A 16,350-nucleotide genomic window follows, 5' to 3' on the forward strand; every position below is an offset into this window, starting at 1 on the left:
TTGGAAAGGGTGCAGAGACGCGCGACTAAACTAATATGGGGCATGGAACATCTTAGCTATGAGGAGTGATTAAAAGAGTTACAATTGTTTAGTCTTGAGAAGAGACGTTTAAGGGGGGATATGATAAACGTATAAAAGTATATAAATGGCCCATACAAAAAATATGGAGAAAAACTGTTCCAGGTTAAACCCCCCAAAGGACGAGGGGGCACTCCCTTCGTCTGGAGAAGAAAAGGTTTAGTCTAAAGGCGCGACACGCCTTCTTTACCGTGGGGACTGTGAATTTATGGAACGGTTTCCTCAGGAACTGGTCACAGCAGGAACAATTAACAGCTTTAAAACAGGGTTAGATACATTCCTGGAACAAAATAACATTAACGCTTATGCAGAATTATAAAACTACATCCCTTTCCCTTATCCTCTTCACTTCAATTCCCTGGTTGGACTTGATGGACGTATGTCTTTTTTCAACCATACTAACTATGTAACTATGAAAGTTCAGAGGATACAGATCAGTGATAAAGTAAAGAGGACACTATAGATCAGTAATCTTTTACACTATGATCAGTGCCTGTACTAAGAACACAAAAGATCAGAAATCATGAACTCTCTGGACTCCCCACTCCAAACATGGAGGGACATCAATACTACAAATAGACTTCTAGCCAGTGGGCACACTCCACTGTGTGGTCAGGTTACTGGCCTAGAAGGAAACAGAAATATAATACATGGAACACTAGACTGAAAACGGATGAGTCTGAACCGACTCCACAAAACCAAACTCCAAAACATGGAGGAATACAGGTCAGGATACCAAACAGGAATACTACATACAGAGCACGGTACAAGCAGGACTCCCAGCGTGAACACCAACTAAGATAACAAGGTTAAAGCAGAACAGACATACATAAGAAAGAAGAAACAGAGAGGATATGATAGAAACTTTTAATACATAAAGGGAATCAACATGGTAAAGGAGGAGAGCACATTTAAAAGAAGAAAAACTACCACAAGAGGACATAGTTTTAAATAAGAGGGGCAAAGGTTTATGCAGTAATATCAGGAAGTATTACTTTACTGAGAGAGTAGTGGATGCATGGAATAGCCTTCCTGAAGAAGTGGTAGCTGCAAATACAGTGAAGGAGTTTAAGCATGCATGGGGTAAGCATAAGTCTATCCTACATATAAGATAGCGCCAGGGACTATTGATAGGATTCAGTTTATTGGGCAGACTAGATGGGCCAGATGGTTCTTATCTGCCGACACAGTCTATGGGGGAGATTTATCAAAGCTGTCTATGTCCCGCATCAATATAGACCAAACTACAGAGCATTAGGCTGGTCTATTGTGCCCCTAATTTATCAAAAGTAGCACGGCTCTTGATAAATTCTGTGCACTGACTTTGAGATCTATGCTTTTAGACTGTATTTAAACCTGCTCCAGCATGGTCTGACATTTCAGCGTACTTTCAGCCAATAAGACTTGACGCCGAAAAGTCGCTTTTGATAAATTCAGCACCAATGCATTTTTCCGTCAAAAATATACTAGAATGCATCATTCCACTAAAGCAAAAGTCACAAAAAGTTCGCACATATTTAGACTGCGACTTTCTGTGCGACAATTTTAGACAGGAAAAACCAGTCTAAATCCTTTGATAAATCTCCCCCTATGTTTCTAATCCTAAAACTGACAGACGTTCTAAAAATCAAGCAGACTAAAATAAAAAACAGGACTATTAACCACTGTAAAAACTCAGACATTAAACATAGCAAAGGTAAAACAAATCACATAGAGTAGATCTAATAACCAGCCAGAGTATAGCAGAGCTCGGGTTTAAATAGCCTCACCCGAGTTCTCATTGGCTAATACCATTAACTATTTCCTAGCCAGGGAGAATAGCACAGAAAACAGATAATACATAAAAACAAAGTCTGAACAGGGCCTAAAATGGAAAAATGCATGTAGAAAAACCTACACATATTCATACTGAACTATAGAATAAAATATATAGTCCCAGTTTTACAGCATGGTAAAAGATAGGGAAATCACAAATAGCAGTGATGGAATTGCATTTTTTGTGAACGCATTTATAAAAAGTTAATTGTCACCAAATAAACTTTTCTAAACTAACTCAGGCTATGTTCCCCAACTACTCCTAACACTCCTCCCACCCTTAGAAAAAATTCAGAGCTTTAAAAAGCTCTCTATCATACCTTTCTTCTTGCTCACATAGTGCAATGTCAGAGCAGGAGAAAGTGGGCGTTTCCCAGCAGGGATGACATCACTGAAGCCTGCTGGGGGACCACTTCTACCCTCACATGGTTGCAGTGCTGTGATGAATAAAAGACCTAAAGCTCTGTGCAGCAGTTTTCAGTTTGTGTATCTTTCAGTGAGGCTCTTTGCAGCTTTTAGTCTGTGCAGCTGTCAATCAAGCTCAGTGCAGAGGAACACTTTCCGAGTTTGGTCTCCTGCCATTACAAAATAACCAAAAATAAGGGCTCAATCATGAAAAAAGGAGATGATTCAGTGAAGACTTGGAAAAGTCACATATGCAGCATGCCATGAGTCAACCCTACACCGTTTCACACAGAGTGCTTCTTCATGGAGCAATCCCTGAAGAAGCACTCTGTGTGAAAAGGCGTAGTGGCTGCTGCATATGTGATTTTTCCAAGTCTTCACTGATTTTTCTCTAGGATCCAGAGATAAGTTTTCACTGGCATCCTCTGAAGCCTGGTCTTACTCTGCTGATCGCTCCTGGAGTATTCCAATATGTGGCATTCTATTTCTATTTTTATGCCTGTTGGTGTTTTTTCTACTGTTTATTCCACTTGCATTATTTATTTTCTTTTTTTTTAGATACATGTTGATTGTAATTGCACTTTTTGCCCCTTAATGTTGGTTTACAATTACATGGATACATATGTGCAATATAATATGAACTAGCTTTGTATTTTTCTATTACATTTTCATGTGGAATCTAATTTCAGTGAGTTTTTTCAGTCTGACTGTTGCTGCTCCTTTTAATATATTTTTACTGTATAATGATATGCAATAAAATGTGTTATTTGTTGCAATACATGTGTTTCAGTGTCTCTTGTTAGGTATTCTCCTGCCATTACAAGCAGGAGACCAAAATCGGAGATTTTGACCAGATGTGTTCTGGCCAAGAAGGGAGACCCCTGGTGGGCAGAAGTATACAGCATAAAAACTAACATAAAACTTAATTATTTTTTTTATTTTTTTTAATGGAAGCCAGTTACAAAAGTTATATATTTGGCATAAGGAATCAAATATTAAAAATCATGTTTAATGACAGTGCCCATTTAATAAATAAATTACATATACACCAAAAAGGTGGCATTGAAAAAATACAGCTTGTTGCACAAAAAAAACAAGCCCCTATCCAGCTTTATCAATGAAAAAAAAAACATTATGGCTCTTGGAATACGATGATGAAAAAACAAAAATGCTCAGTCCTTTAAGATCTTCATGATAACTACTGTCATATGGAAAATCAAATTATGTTCTATGATATGCAAGCACAATGACAACAGCAGCATTGCCACATAAGCAGGGCTGCAGGGCTAGATTTTCTATTTGGTACAAGAAACAACCTACAGAATAAAAATCAGGCTATTGAGGGCCATGGCCTGACTATAGTTTACATTAAGGGAGTTGGTGTAGTGGTCTCTTATGTACATTGGGTATGGTTTTTACATCACTCTTTATTTGCCAATAGAGTATACAGTGTTATGTGTTGTCAACGCATTAATATACAAATGTATAAAAAAATATACATATATTAGAAACAGATATATTAAAGGGGTATTCCAGTAAAAAAACATTTTTTTTCATATCAACTGGCTCTAGGAAGTAGAAAGTTAAACAGATTTATATATTACTTCTATTAAAAAATCTTTATTCTTCCAGTACATATCAGCTGCTGAAGTTGAGTTGTTCTTTTCTGTCTGACAACAGTGCTCTCTGCTGACACCTCTGTCTGTCTCAGAAACTTTCCAGAGCAGGAGAGGTTTGCTATGGGGATTTGTTCCAACTCTGGACAGTTCCTGAGACAGACAAATGTGTCAGCAGAGAGCACTGTTGTCAGACAGAAAAGAACGACTCAACTTCAGCAGCTGATAAGTACTGGAAGGATTAAGATTTTTTAATAGAAGTAAGTTTCAAATCTGTTTAACTTTCTGGAGCCAGTTTAAATTTTTTTTTTAACTGGAGTACCCCTTTAATGCATTGCAACTATTTTAGCTCCTGTTATATTTAGGGTTTTATATTTGTTAAAGTTGTTAAAGCTTTATTCAAGCAATAAAAAACAATACTTGCACAATAATGACATCAATGTCTTGGCCATATTGTCATTTTTCAAGCTAAGTGAAGCAGAGCTCTGTCTACATCTGCTGTGTTTTGGAATTAAGACTGATATAAAGAGACAGGATGACCCTCCTTGTCGGGCACATACAACTGGCTTTGAGGCAGTTGCACCTCTCATGTTGTGACTGTATTCTTTATACAGTAAGAAACATAGGGATATTTATGAATATTATATTAAGCAGGTTTTTTTTTTAATCATTTAATATTGAATTAAGCTATGTTTCAGCATATTAAAGCTATGAGTCATACCCATCTAAATCTGTAGGATAAGGAGTCTCTGTGACAAATGCCAATGATTCCTTTAGTCTTCAAAGCTAAGCAAAGCTGCTTTTATCAACAGTCCAATTTAGACCATGAAGCCATGTTCTTTCTAGGTCATAGAAATATCACTTCTACACAATTTCAAGCAATCTGAACAGCAGAAAATGGAATATTAAAAGATCACTTTCTGGATTATTACTGCGTTACTCTATTAAAATAAGCTCAGTACTGGATTTACATCATGAGAGTTTGTAGGCACAGAATGTCTGGCGCCATAGATTCCACCCATAAAGTAGGCCACCCCTAAATTCATGTATGGGTTTGAAATGTTTACCTCCTGCTACAAAATAAAGCAGACATTCTTTCAATGTAGTTATCTAAGCTATAACATTCTGTACCTTATACAGCTGTGATGCTTTGGTCCTAACTACAGGTTGCCATCAAATCATCTGCATTGCTTTCATCTTCCTTTAAATGTAAAAGGAAAGCAAAGAGCACTTTTTCATCAGAACAAGTTACAGACACAATAGGGCACATTCACTAATACTAGTTTACCATCAACGGGTAAGGAGGAGTAAGTTGCAGGTATTAACCCTTGATTCCAGAATGAAGATTAATTTCCTGGTTTATTGAATATGTATTGTTGGCAACACGTTATATAGGGTAAAAAACGTTTCCTCACCATGTCCAGATGTCCTGCATTGTATCCGTTTTAGTTTGGAAAATGGATTTGTAAAAATGTCCAACGCTGTATGGTAATGAGTTCCATGTAGTCCCAGGAGCGTGCAGCATCCTCAGGTAGTCACAGCGGTTCTGGGCTGTATTCGTGCCTACTCGATTGACAGCCCAGGCACAACCGACTTCACCACATCCCTCTGCTCATTGAAATCCAGAAGCAGTGCTATCCGTTGACATGAAGCAGCTTCTGGGCAGCCCAAGATTTCAGTGAGAAGAGGAAGCAGAATGGTGGTGTCAGTTGTGCCTTATCATCCATACATTCCGGAGATGCTGTGACTACCCAAGGATGACGCATGTCCCTGAGACTACTTGGGACTTACTATAGAGCTTAAGACATTTTCAAATTCATTTTAGGCACTATAACAGATGTAATGCAGGACATCTGGACATTATGAAAAAATATGTTACCCTATATAACGTGTTGCTAACAGTTTTATAAGGTAAAGTCTGCTTATAGGGTAAAATCTGCTTATACGGAGATGAGCAGCGGAGAATAGAAAGGTCCCGGCGGTGCGCTCTGATTGCTAGGAGCACGGCAGCAGTGGGGACATGAGCAGTGGCGGCAAATTAATGAATGGAGCCTACATGCAGGACATGTCGGCTTCTTTCATTCATTCACTGCCGCTGCTGACCGACCGACATGGCCCCGCTGCTGCCCTGCTCCAAGAAGATGAGGAGGGATAATGATATGGACACGATGCGCTCTGGTCCCGGCGGTGATCTCTCACAGATACGGACGGGGGGGAGGGAGGGGGGTGGTGGTATTGGGGGTGAGATAAGGAAACGGGGTCATAAGAACACTGGGGGGACTAAACTTATTTTGCACACTGGGGCCAGTAATTTATTATAAGTATGCAGGGGGCATAAATTTGGGGTTAATACAGTAGCAGTTTAAAAACCCCACCAGGAGCCCTGAATGGCTCCTCGGTGCTGGCCATGCAGGGCTCCCGGCAGGGGATTTAAAAATAAAAGTATACACTGTACAGACATCGCATGGGAGTGCAGCATGCCGCCCGCTCCCCTGCTTTATAACTGCTGATCGCATCGGGTTTTCGAAGTGACACCCAGTGTGATCAATCCCTTATCCCCTGTACTACGACCCCAACATGGAACAGACTCTGCATATGGCTAATACTAACGGATGAAAAACTGATGTGTGCGTGTGTGTTTGTGTGTGTGTGTCACGTGCAACAGACACTCCTGATTGGCCAATACCCCACAAAAATAAGCAAGCACTGACAGGGCAACATAGCAACCAAACACCTAGCTACGTGAGAGACAGAATGCTAAACAGAATGGGAAGTACTGGGGCGGACAAACAGTAAGCCAGGTGGAACCCAAACGAAAGCAAAGAACATGCCCCAAACGAAAAAACCTAGGCATTTGGCCTGCTGGGATTTGTAGTTTGGAGCCCAGCAACAAAAAGGAAACAGCAAAAGCTAAAAAAAAAATCAACTTGCAGACAAAAAAACACCAGAGAAGCGAAAAATAGTAACCAAGACACAAAAGAAACAAAGGACAAACAACAACAAGGGTAAGTGAAGATGACAAAAACACATTGACCACCGGCGTACCCCTTTAAGCAGGTCCTATTGTATGTTTAATAGCTAACAATGAAATGAAAAGCTTACAATAAATAAAGTACTTCCTTTACATACACTTCTGATATAGACACACTTTATTCATGTCAATGCTCACTTAAAGGACAACTGTAGTGGTCAAAAATCCCTGCCCAAATGTTCCCCAAACAAAAGTTATACAATTCAGTCAATTAGTTCTATTTACCTATAAGCAGCCGTTTCTGAGATATTAGAGTTGCCAGCATAGCCCAGTAGTCCTGCGTCCGTCCCCTATTCATTACATTGCAGCCGCCATCTTGGGGACGGAGATCTCTTCCTCCCAGCAGTGTTTGTGCTCCCCCTAGCCTCCGTCAGGTCCTCCCTGCTTATGCATATGCATGAGCGGGTGCTTTCTGAGGCAGCCATAGGCTCATCCTCAGAAACGCCCCTATCTGTAAGATTCAAGCAGGGGGAGAATGAGGACGTCCACAGCTCCTCCCCCCTCCCCTGCTCTGTCTACATAGGACCTCACTTATCACCGGGAGGATTCAAGTTTTCATGGGGGAAAACACAGAGCAAAGCACAGAGCAGGGAGGGGAGGACGTGTGTGAAGGAGACATATTACACTGCAGGGGCTGGTGGTGTATAGACTACAGGGAATAAATATCATACTGGAGATGATTCTGTGTGTGATAGGGGGGGGGGGACTACTGAATGACACATGCTGGGAGTTGTAGTCCCTGTTATGTGTGTGTATGCCAGTGTTTCCCAACCAGGGAATGCTGGGAGTAGTAGTTTTGCAACATCTGGAGGCACCCTGGTTGGGAAACACTGGTGTATGAACTACAACTCCCAGGAGATTACAGAGATACAATAGAGGTGTTGGTGAACTACAACCCCCAGGAAACTACAGAGATACAATAGAGGTGTTTGTGAACTACAACTCCCAGCCAGGAGACTACAGAGATACAATAGAGGTGTTGGTGAACTACAACTCCCAGGAGACTCCTGACACAATAGAGGTGTTGGTGAACTACAACTCCCAGGAGACTACAGAGATACAATAGAGGTGTTGGTGAACTACAACTCCCAGGAGACTCCTGACACAATAGAGGTGTTGGTGAACTACAACTCCCAGGAGACTACAGAGATACAATAGAGGTGTTTGTGAACTACAACTCCCAGGAGACTACAGAGATACTATATAGGTGTTTGTGAACTACAACTCCCAGGAGACTCCTGATACAATAGAGGTGTTGGTGAACTACAACACCCAGGAGACTACAGAGATACAATAGAGGTGTTGGTGAACTACAACTCCCAGGAGACTACAGAGATACAATAGAGGTGTTTGTGAACTACAACTCCCAGGAGACTACAGAGATACAATACAGGTGTTGGTGAACTACAACTCCCAGGAGACTCCTGATACAATAGAGGTGTTGGTGAACTACAACACCCAGGAGACTACAGAGATACAATAGAGGTGTTGGTGAACTACAACACCCAGGAGACTACAGAGATACAATAGAGGTGTTGGTGAACTACAACTCCCAGGAGACTACAGAGATACAATAGAGGTGTTGGTGAACTACAACTCCCAGGAGTCTCCTGATACAATAGAGGTGTTGGTGAACTACAACACCCAGGAGACTACAGAGATACAATAGAGGTGTTGGTGAACTACAACACCCAGGAGACTACAGAGATACAATAGAGGTGTTGGTGAACTACAACTCCCAGGAGTCTCCTGATACAGTAGAGGTGTTGGTGAACTACAACTCCTTTATACACTCAAACAGCAGAAAGCTGACACGGCATGCTTGGATGTATAGTCTTACAACAGCTGGAGTCACCTCTGCAACTCCAAGCATGCACATACAGCAGAAAGCTGACAGGGCATGCTGGGATTTGTAGTTTTGCAACAGCTGGAGGCACCACTGGAATTCCCAGCATGCCCGAACAGCATATAAAATAACTGGGCATGCTTGGAGTTGTAGTTGTGAAAAAGATGGAGGGACCAATATCAGGACAGTTTTATAGACAAACAATTATGTTTTTTTACCATTTTTACTTTCACTCTCCACTCTCCAGTGTCCACACTACAGTGAGCACGGAGGCAGCTGCTTCATCACTGGACAGGAGCAGCATGGGGAGGGGGAGATGAGCAGAAGGGGAGGGTGTATGCATAGGGGAGGGAGATGTGGGCGTTACAATATAATAATTTGCTCGGGGGGATAGAACAGGGGGAGGGCAGCAGCTTACAGGAAGTAAGCACAAGGCATGATGGGAGATGTAGTTTTATTTTCACTTCTCCTCCGTAATTCGTGTGCTGATAACGGGAGAAAGACTGGGCCAATTTTGATGGGGGAGACATCGTTGGAAAGGTCTTTCAAAGACCTATTAAATAAGGTAAAAAAAAGTTTTTTTTGCCCAGCACTGCAGATGTCCTTTAAATTTTGTTGAAAGATTCTGACCTATTTGACAGGATGTGCATGGTAACCTAAAGCTGGCCATACATTTCAGAATGAGCATTTAGAGAACACTCTCCTAATCTCCCCAAGTGCACACTTAGTTTAGCCAACTGTGCATGTGTTCTTAAAGGGGTACTCCCGTGGAAAACTTTTTTTTTTTAAATCAACTGGTGCCAGAAAGTTAAACAGATTTGTAAATTACTTCTATTAAAAAATCTTAATCCTTCCAGTACTTATTAGCTGCTGAATATGACAGAGGAAATAGTTTTCTTTTTGGAACACAGAGCTCTCTGCTGACATCATGACCACCATGCTCTCTGCTGACATCTCTGTCCATTTTAAGAACTGTCGGTAGGAGAAAATCCCCATAGCAAACATATGCTGCTCTGGACAGTTCCTAAAATGGACAGAGATGTCAGCAGAGAGCACTGTGTTTCAAAAAGAAATCCATTTCCTCTGTAGTATACAGACCCTAAAAAGTACTGGAAAGATTAAGAATTTTTTAATAGAAGTAATTTACAAATCTGTTTAACTATCTGGCACCAGATTCCATGGGAGTACCCCTTTAATAGGGCAACAAGTGAAAGCAACTACCAGACACTTATAATACAGGTTTTTATTTTCCCTGAGCAACAAGGATCAGGTATTAATCTAACATTAGATTAGATTAAAGGAATACTGTAGTGGAACCTAACTTATCCTCTATCCGAATGATAGGGTATAAGACCCCCCCCCCCCCCAACGATCTCCTGTATGGGGCCGCAGCAGTCCCCAGGAAGCACCGTGCCGACCCCTGCAGGAAGCTTTGTCAGACATGCCCCCTCCATGTTTCTCTATTGGATACATGGAGGGGGCATTTCGGCAGCCGCGTCATGCGGGGGACAGAACGCCCCCTTCCTGCGGACTGCTGCGGCCCCGTACAGGAGATCGTGGGGATAGAGGATAAGTTAGATTCCACTACAGTATTCCATTGTACTAATCCACAATAGACACAACATTAACCTTTGGTGGAGCTAATGTTAAAGGGGCTGCCCTGGAGAAGTTATTGGGGGTGGGAAATAAAAAAAAAACACACAATTATTTTCCTTGGTCCCCACCGGCACAAAGTCCACACAGCTAAGGTTTCTGTAGCAGCAGCCTTCCAGATTTGCTGACGTGACTTCACAGCCCTGCTCAGCAGGACACCGATGGGACACTGATTGGTTGAGCAGTGTCAAGAAGGTGGTCAAGTCCCACAGCCAGACACCCCTCCTCGCTTGTTCTCCTTACCAAACCTCTCCTTGACTGATGTACAAAAAGGGCTCTGTACATCAGTCAAGAAGTGTAATTAGAGTGAGTAAGGAGCCTTGCCAGGCTGTGGCACTTAAGCAACTCAGCTCAATTTATAATCATAAAATAAAAACAGCTGGCTATAACTTGTAAAAAAAAAAAAAAAAATAGGCAATACATTCACCCCTGTCAGAAGATACACACTGAAAAAAGCCATCGAACAGTAGGCCTTACTTTATCCAGTCAATAAAAACCATGAACAATGACCACCAATTGTGTTTCATACACTGTTTTTTACCGTCTTCCTGTTCTGAAATCTGGTCATTCTGAGGGACATTTTCTTGCAGATCGGTGGAAGCTTTCTGTATATACTTGTTGACAAAATGAAGACGTGACTGTAAAGCCTGCAAGTACAGTTTTCATTTGTTTAGTTAGTGATGAAATGATGAAAATAGGTAACTCGATCACCTCCAGAACAGTTCAGCATTATCTACATACTAGCTGAGTACTAGGCCTTGCCCGGTTTTTCCTTCCTAATCCTTGTTGGGGAGGAAAATCAACAAAGGAGGAAGCTTTCGACTTCATATTCCATCCTCATGTATTGTTGTCATATCCCATCCTCATATCTCAACCTCATATCCTGTCCTCATATCCCGACCTCCTATCCCGAAGTTCTATCCCGTCCTCCTATCTCAACCTCATATCCCATCCTCATATCTTGACCTCCTATCCCGACCTCATATCCCGTCCTCACATCCCAACCTCCTATCCCGTCCTCATATCTCAACCTCATATCCCGACCTCATATCCCATCCTCATATCCCGACCTCCTATCCTGTCCTCCTATCCTGACCTCATATCCCATCCTCATATATCGACCTCCTATCCCGACCTCATATCCCATCCTCATATCTTGACCTCATATCCTGACCTCATATCCCGTCCTCCTATCTCGACCCCCTATCCCGTCATCATATCCCGACCTCACATTCCGTTTTCATATCCTGACCTCACATCCCGTCCTCATATCCCATCCTCATTTCCTGTCCTCAGGTGGGACTGATTTGTGATGAAGATATTGTAAGCTTAAAATAAAAGGGGATGTAGCTTTGTGGGACTGGGCATGATTTGCAATCCAGACCGATGCACAAAAAGGGTTGATAATAAAAGGGTGGGGCTTAAACAGTGGGTGTGTCTTTGTGATATGGGGTGTGGCTTGCAAGCTGGATTGGCACATTCAGCAGGAGATGCAGAGCTTGTGGAGTAAGGTACTGGAAGTCCCATATACTTGCATAGGACTTGAAACAAAAACCCATTTTGTATATAAGGGTGTAGGTAAGGGCTAATTTAACTATCATATCTTTTTATTTGACATATAAGTAATATGTCTACCAGGTATTATTGAAATATCTCTAGCCGTACGGAAGTTTGAGAACATACATTTCCCATTGATTTGCATGGGACTTTAAACAAAAACCTCGACCCTCACAAATGGGGGTGAGTAAGGGTTAAATTACCTATCCTATATTTTAAGTGGACATATAAGTAACATGTGACCAAGTATTATCGAAATATCTTCACCTGTTTGGAAGTTATGCAGTAATATATTTCCCATAGACTTGTATGGGACTTTAAACAAAAACCCAACCCTCGCAAATGGGGGTGGGTAAGGGTTAAATCACCTATCCTATGTTTGTTGTTGACATATAAGTAACATGTGTGCCAAGTTTAATGTTAATATCTTTAGCCGTTTGGACATGATGCTGGAAAATACATACACACACACACACACACATACACACACATTGGGGGAGATTTTTCATTAGGTGTCTATTGTAGACACAGATCTACCCCTTTACACTGCTTGTCTAATTTACACTCTTGCTCAAGATTTACTAAAGTTGTGCACTCCCTTGATACATTTTGTGCAAATATAGAAAGGCCCCCCCCTCGCTCTACCGTGCACTCCTTCTCTACCCCACACTTCGCAGAGCTGTGGCATTTTCCCACAGTACACTGCTCACATAGCTAGAAGTGCCGGAGAAGCAGTGTGTGCCGAACAAAACTCTGCACAATAGTAAAATCATAAATCTTTATAAAGTACACAGAGGGGGAGATTCTCAAAGAATTTTGCACCGGAAAAAAAAAAATCAATTTTGGCATGAAAAGTATAGACCACAAGAGCGTTGTGCCGCGGTTTACATTGTTCATGTCAGTCTTGTAAAAGTGGGCAAGTCCACATGTATTGTCTGCTTTACATGATATTTTCGAAGGGGTGAGAGTCCAGTTTACATCAAAAATTTCACACCAGCTTTTTGATCACAGATATGGTTGTAGTTTTATTATTTTTGTTTTCTTCTCATTTTAGATACATGAATGCGGAGGAATAAGTCAGATTCGGAGGATTGTGATGTTGAAAACCTTTTTTTTTAAATGTCAATAAAAGGGTTAACGAGGGCGGGGGGGGGGGGTTAATAAAAAATTTTTTTCAATGTGTTGTGTTTTTATAATTTAATTTTCAGGCTTAGTAGTGGAACCAGTCTTGTAGACAGAATCCAGTACTAAGCTAGAGCTTAGCGTTAGCCCCAAAATTAGCTAGCGCTAACCCCCAATTATTGCTCCCCAGTACCCACCGCCACAGGGGTGCCAGGAAGAGCCGGTACCAACAGGCCCGGAGCATCAAAAATGATTCTCCTGGGCCTAGGCGTTAGGCTGGTGTTATTTAGGCTGGGGAGGGCCAGTAACAATGGTCCTCACCCACCCTGGTAACATCAGGCTGTTGCTGCTTGGTTGGTATCTGGCTGATAATGAAAAAATGGGGGAACCACACTTTTTTTAAATTTATTAAAAATAATGAAAAAACAAACAAACGCATAGGGTTCCCCTATTTTCAGTATCAGCCAGATACTAATCAAGCAGCAGCAGCCTGACGTTACCAGGGTGGGCGAGGACCATTGTTACTGGCCTTCCCCAGCCTAAATAACGCCAGCCTGTTACCGCCTAGGCCCAGGAGTGCCATTTTTAATGCTCCGGGCCTGTTGGTACCGGCACCCCTGTGGCGGTGGGTACCGGGTAATAATTAGAGGTTAGCGTTAGCTGATTTTGGGGCTAACGCTAAGCCCTGGCATAATAATGGATTTAGTCTATAAGACGGCTTCCACTATTAAGCCTAAAAATTTAATTATAAAAAACACAACACACGGAAAAAAATGTTTTAGTTAAAAAAACACTCTCCCACAGACCTCGTTAACCACTTTATTGACATAAAAAACCGCTGGTCATCGTCGCAGTCCACCGAATCTGACATAGTCCTCTGCATTCAGGTATCTGAAATGAGAAGAAAAGAAAAACAAGAAATATGGGTTAGTACATTTTTTGCGTTCTCCCCTGGGGAGAGGGCACATAATGTAGCGTGTTCATAAACAGGGAGCCTCCAATTGTTGCTAAACTACAACTCCCATCATGGGGGCTGTAGTTAAGCAACAGCTGGAGTCTCCATGTTTGGGAACACACTGCCAGAAAGGCAAAACGCATAATGAGAACAGAGTCTGGCCTGGACTGTGTAGCTCGATCTGTCCCTCTGCCCTTGGACTACTACTCCCATCATCGGACAGAGTCTGTCCCATGATGGGAGTAGTTGTAGTACCGCAGCGCTGGGGGATGGCACTTGCACATTTTGCGGGACTTTTAGGACTACTCCTCCCATCATGGACAGACTCTGGTCCAGGGGCTTAGGGGCAGATCGCACCAGGTCATTCTCCAGAGACCCGCTGCGATCTGCATTTATTAACTGTAAAAGCCGGCGGCACATGCGGCTACACTGCGCTGCCCGCCGGCTCCAGTATACTGTATCCCATTTCATAATCCCCGCCCGGGAGACGGGAGCTCTGATTGGTGAATAGCTATTCACCAATCGGAGCTCCTATCTCCCGGCGGTGGGGATTATGAATTATGAGAGATGTATACAGGAGCCGGCGGCCAGCGCAGTGTAGTCGCATGTTCCGGTGGCTTTTACAGTTAATAAATGCGGATTGCAGCGGGTCTCTGGAGAATTACCCAGTGCGATCTGCCCCTCAGGCCCTGGACTACAACTCACATCATGGGACTGAGTCTGTCCCATGATGGGAGTAGCTGTAGTATCGCAGCGCTGAGGGATGGCATTTGCACATCCCCCGGCTGCGGCACTTTTAGGACTTCTATTCCCATCATGGACAGACTCCGTCCATGATGGGAGTTATAGTCCAGGGGCTGAGGTGCAGATAGCAGCCTCCAGAGACCCACTGCGATCGGCATTTATTAACTGTAAAAGCCGGTAGAACATGCGGCTCCACTGCGCTGGCCGCCGGCTCCTGTATACATCGCTCATAATTCATAATCCCCGCACGCCGGGAGACGGGAGCTCTGATGGTGAATAGCTTTCAACTCTTGTCTCCCGGGCGGGGATTATGAAATGTGATACAGTATACAGGAGCCGGCGGGCAGCGCAGTGTAGTCGCATGTGCCGCCGGCGTTTACAGTTAATGGGGTACTCCGGTGGAAAACTTTTTTTTTTTTTAAATGAACTGGTGCTAGAAAGTTAAACAGATTTGTAAATTACTTTTATTAAAAAATCTTAATCTTTTCAGTACTTTTTAGCAGCTGTTTGCTACAGAGAAAAATCGTAATTTTTTTTGTTTCTTTTTTGTGTTGTCCACAGTGCTCTATGCTGACACCTGATGCCCGTATCAGCAACTGTCCAGAGCAGGAGAAAGTCCCCATAGCAAACCTATGTTGCTCTGGACAGTTCCTGACACGGAGAGAGGTGTCAGCAGAGAGCACTGTGGACAACACAAAAAAGAAATTCAAAAAGTAAAGAATTTCCTCTGTAGCATACAGCTGCTAAAAAGTACCAAAAGGATTAAGATTTTTTAATAGAAGTCATTTACAAATCTGTTTAACTTTTTGGCACCAGTTCATTTAAAAAAAAAAAATAAAGTTTTCCATCGGTGTACCCCTTTAATAAATGTGTATCGCAGCGGGTCTCTGGAGAATGATCCGGTGCAATCTTCCCCTCAGCCCCTGCACAACTACTTCCATCATTGGACCAAGTCTGTCCCATGATGGGAGTAGTTGTAGTAATGCAGCACTGAGGGATGACACTTGCAAATCCCCCGACTGCGGAACTTTTAGGACTACTATTCCCATCATGGACAGACTTCGTCCATGATGGGAGTTATAGTCCAGCAGATGAGGTGCAGATCACAGCAAGTCATTCTCCAGAGACCCACTGCAATTCGCATTTATTAAATGTAAATCTGTAAACATGCGGCTACACTGCAATGCCCGCTTTTCACCAACCAGAGCTCCCCTCTCCCGGGCGGGGATTATGAAATGTGATACAGTATACAGGAGTCGGCAGGCAGCAAACTCGGCAATTTTGGGGCAAAAAAAAAAAAAATCCAATATGGCTGCAACAAAAAAAATATTTTGGTGCAAGAAAAAAAAAACACGAAAGTGGCGCAAAAATGAATTTTAACATATTTTCAAAGCAGCAAAAGAGACCTTTGAAAATGTGAGGAGAAAAAAAAAAAGGTGTGAATAATATCGCTGAAACAGAAATTACAGTAGTTTTTTGGAATCTCCCCCAGACTGTCTGGGTTTAAAAAATATGTAACTTTGCTGAA

At 42.4% G+C, this 16,350-nt stretch overlaps 1 protein-coding gene across 8 annotated transcripts in view; it reads right to left on the reverse strand.

Annotated features, from left to right (window-relative positions):
* Positions 1-16,350, reverse strand: part of ADGB (androglobin) — a 231,417-nt gene that overhangs the window by 9,389 nt on the left and 205,678 nt on the right. For 4 of the 8 annotated variants that reach the window (XR_008891477.1, XM_056567309.1, XM_056567312.1 and 1 more), the window contains one exon: positions 10,974-11,091. Coding sequence is in view for 6 of the 8 variants with exons in the window: in XM_056567309.1 (XP_056423284.1) it covers positions 10,974-11,091 (118 nt within the window). In the remaining 2 variants the exon portion in view is untranslated. Of the gene's footprint in view, positions 1-5,045; positions 5,116-10,973; positions 11,092-16,350 lie in introns of all 8 variants that reach the window. The other 4 variants (XM_056567311.1, XM_056567310.1, XM_056567314.1 and 1 more) reach the window with 2 other exon arrangements.

The sequence above is a fragment of the Hyla sarda genome, chromosome 3, assembly GCF_029499605.1.
Source record: "Hyla sarda isolate aHylSar1 chromosome 3, aHylSar1.hap1, whole genome shotgun sequence".
NCBI classification, from domain to species: Eukaryota; Metazoa; Chordata; class Amphibia; order Anura; family Hylidae; genus Hyla; species Hyla sarda.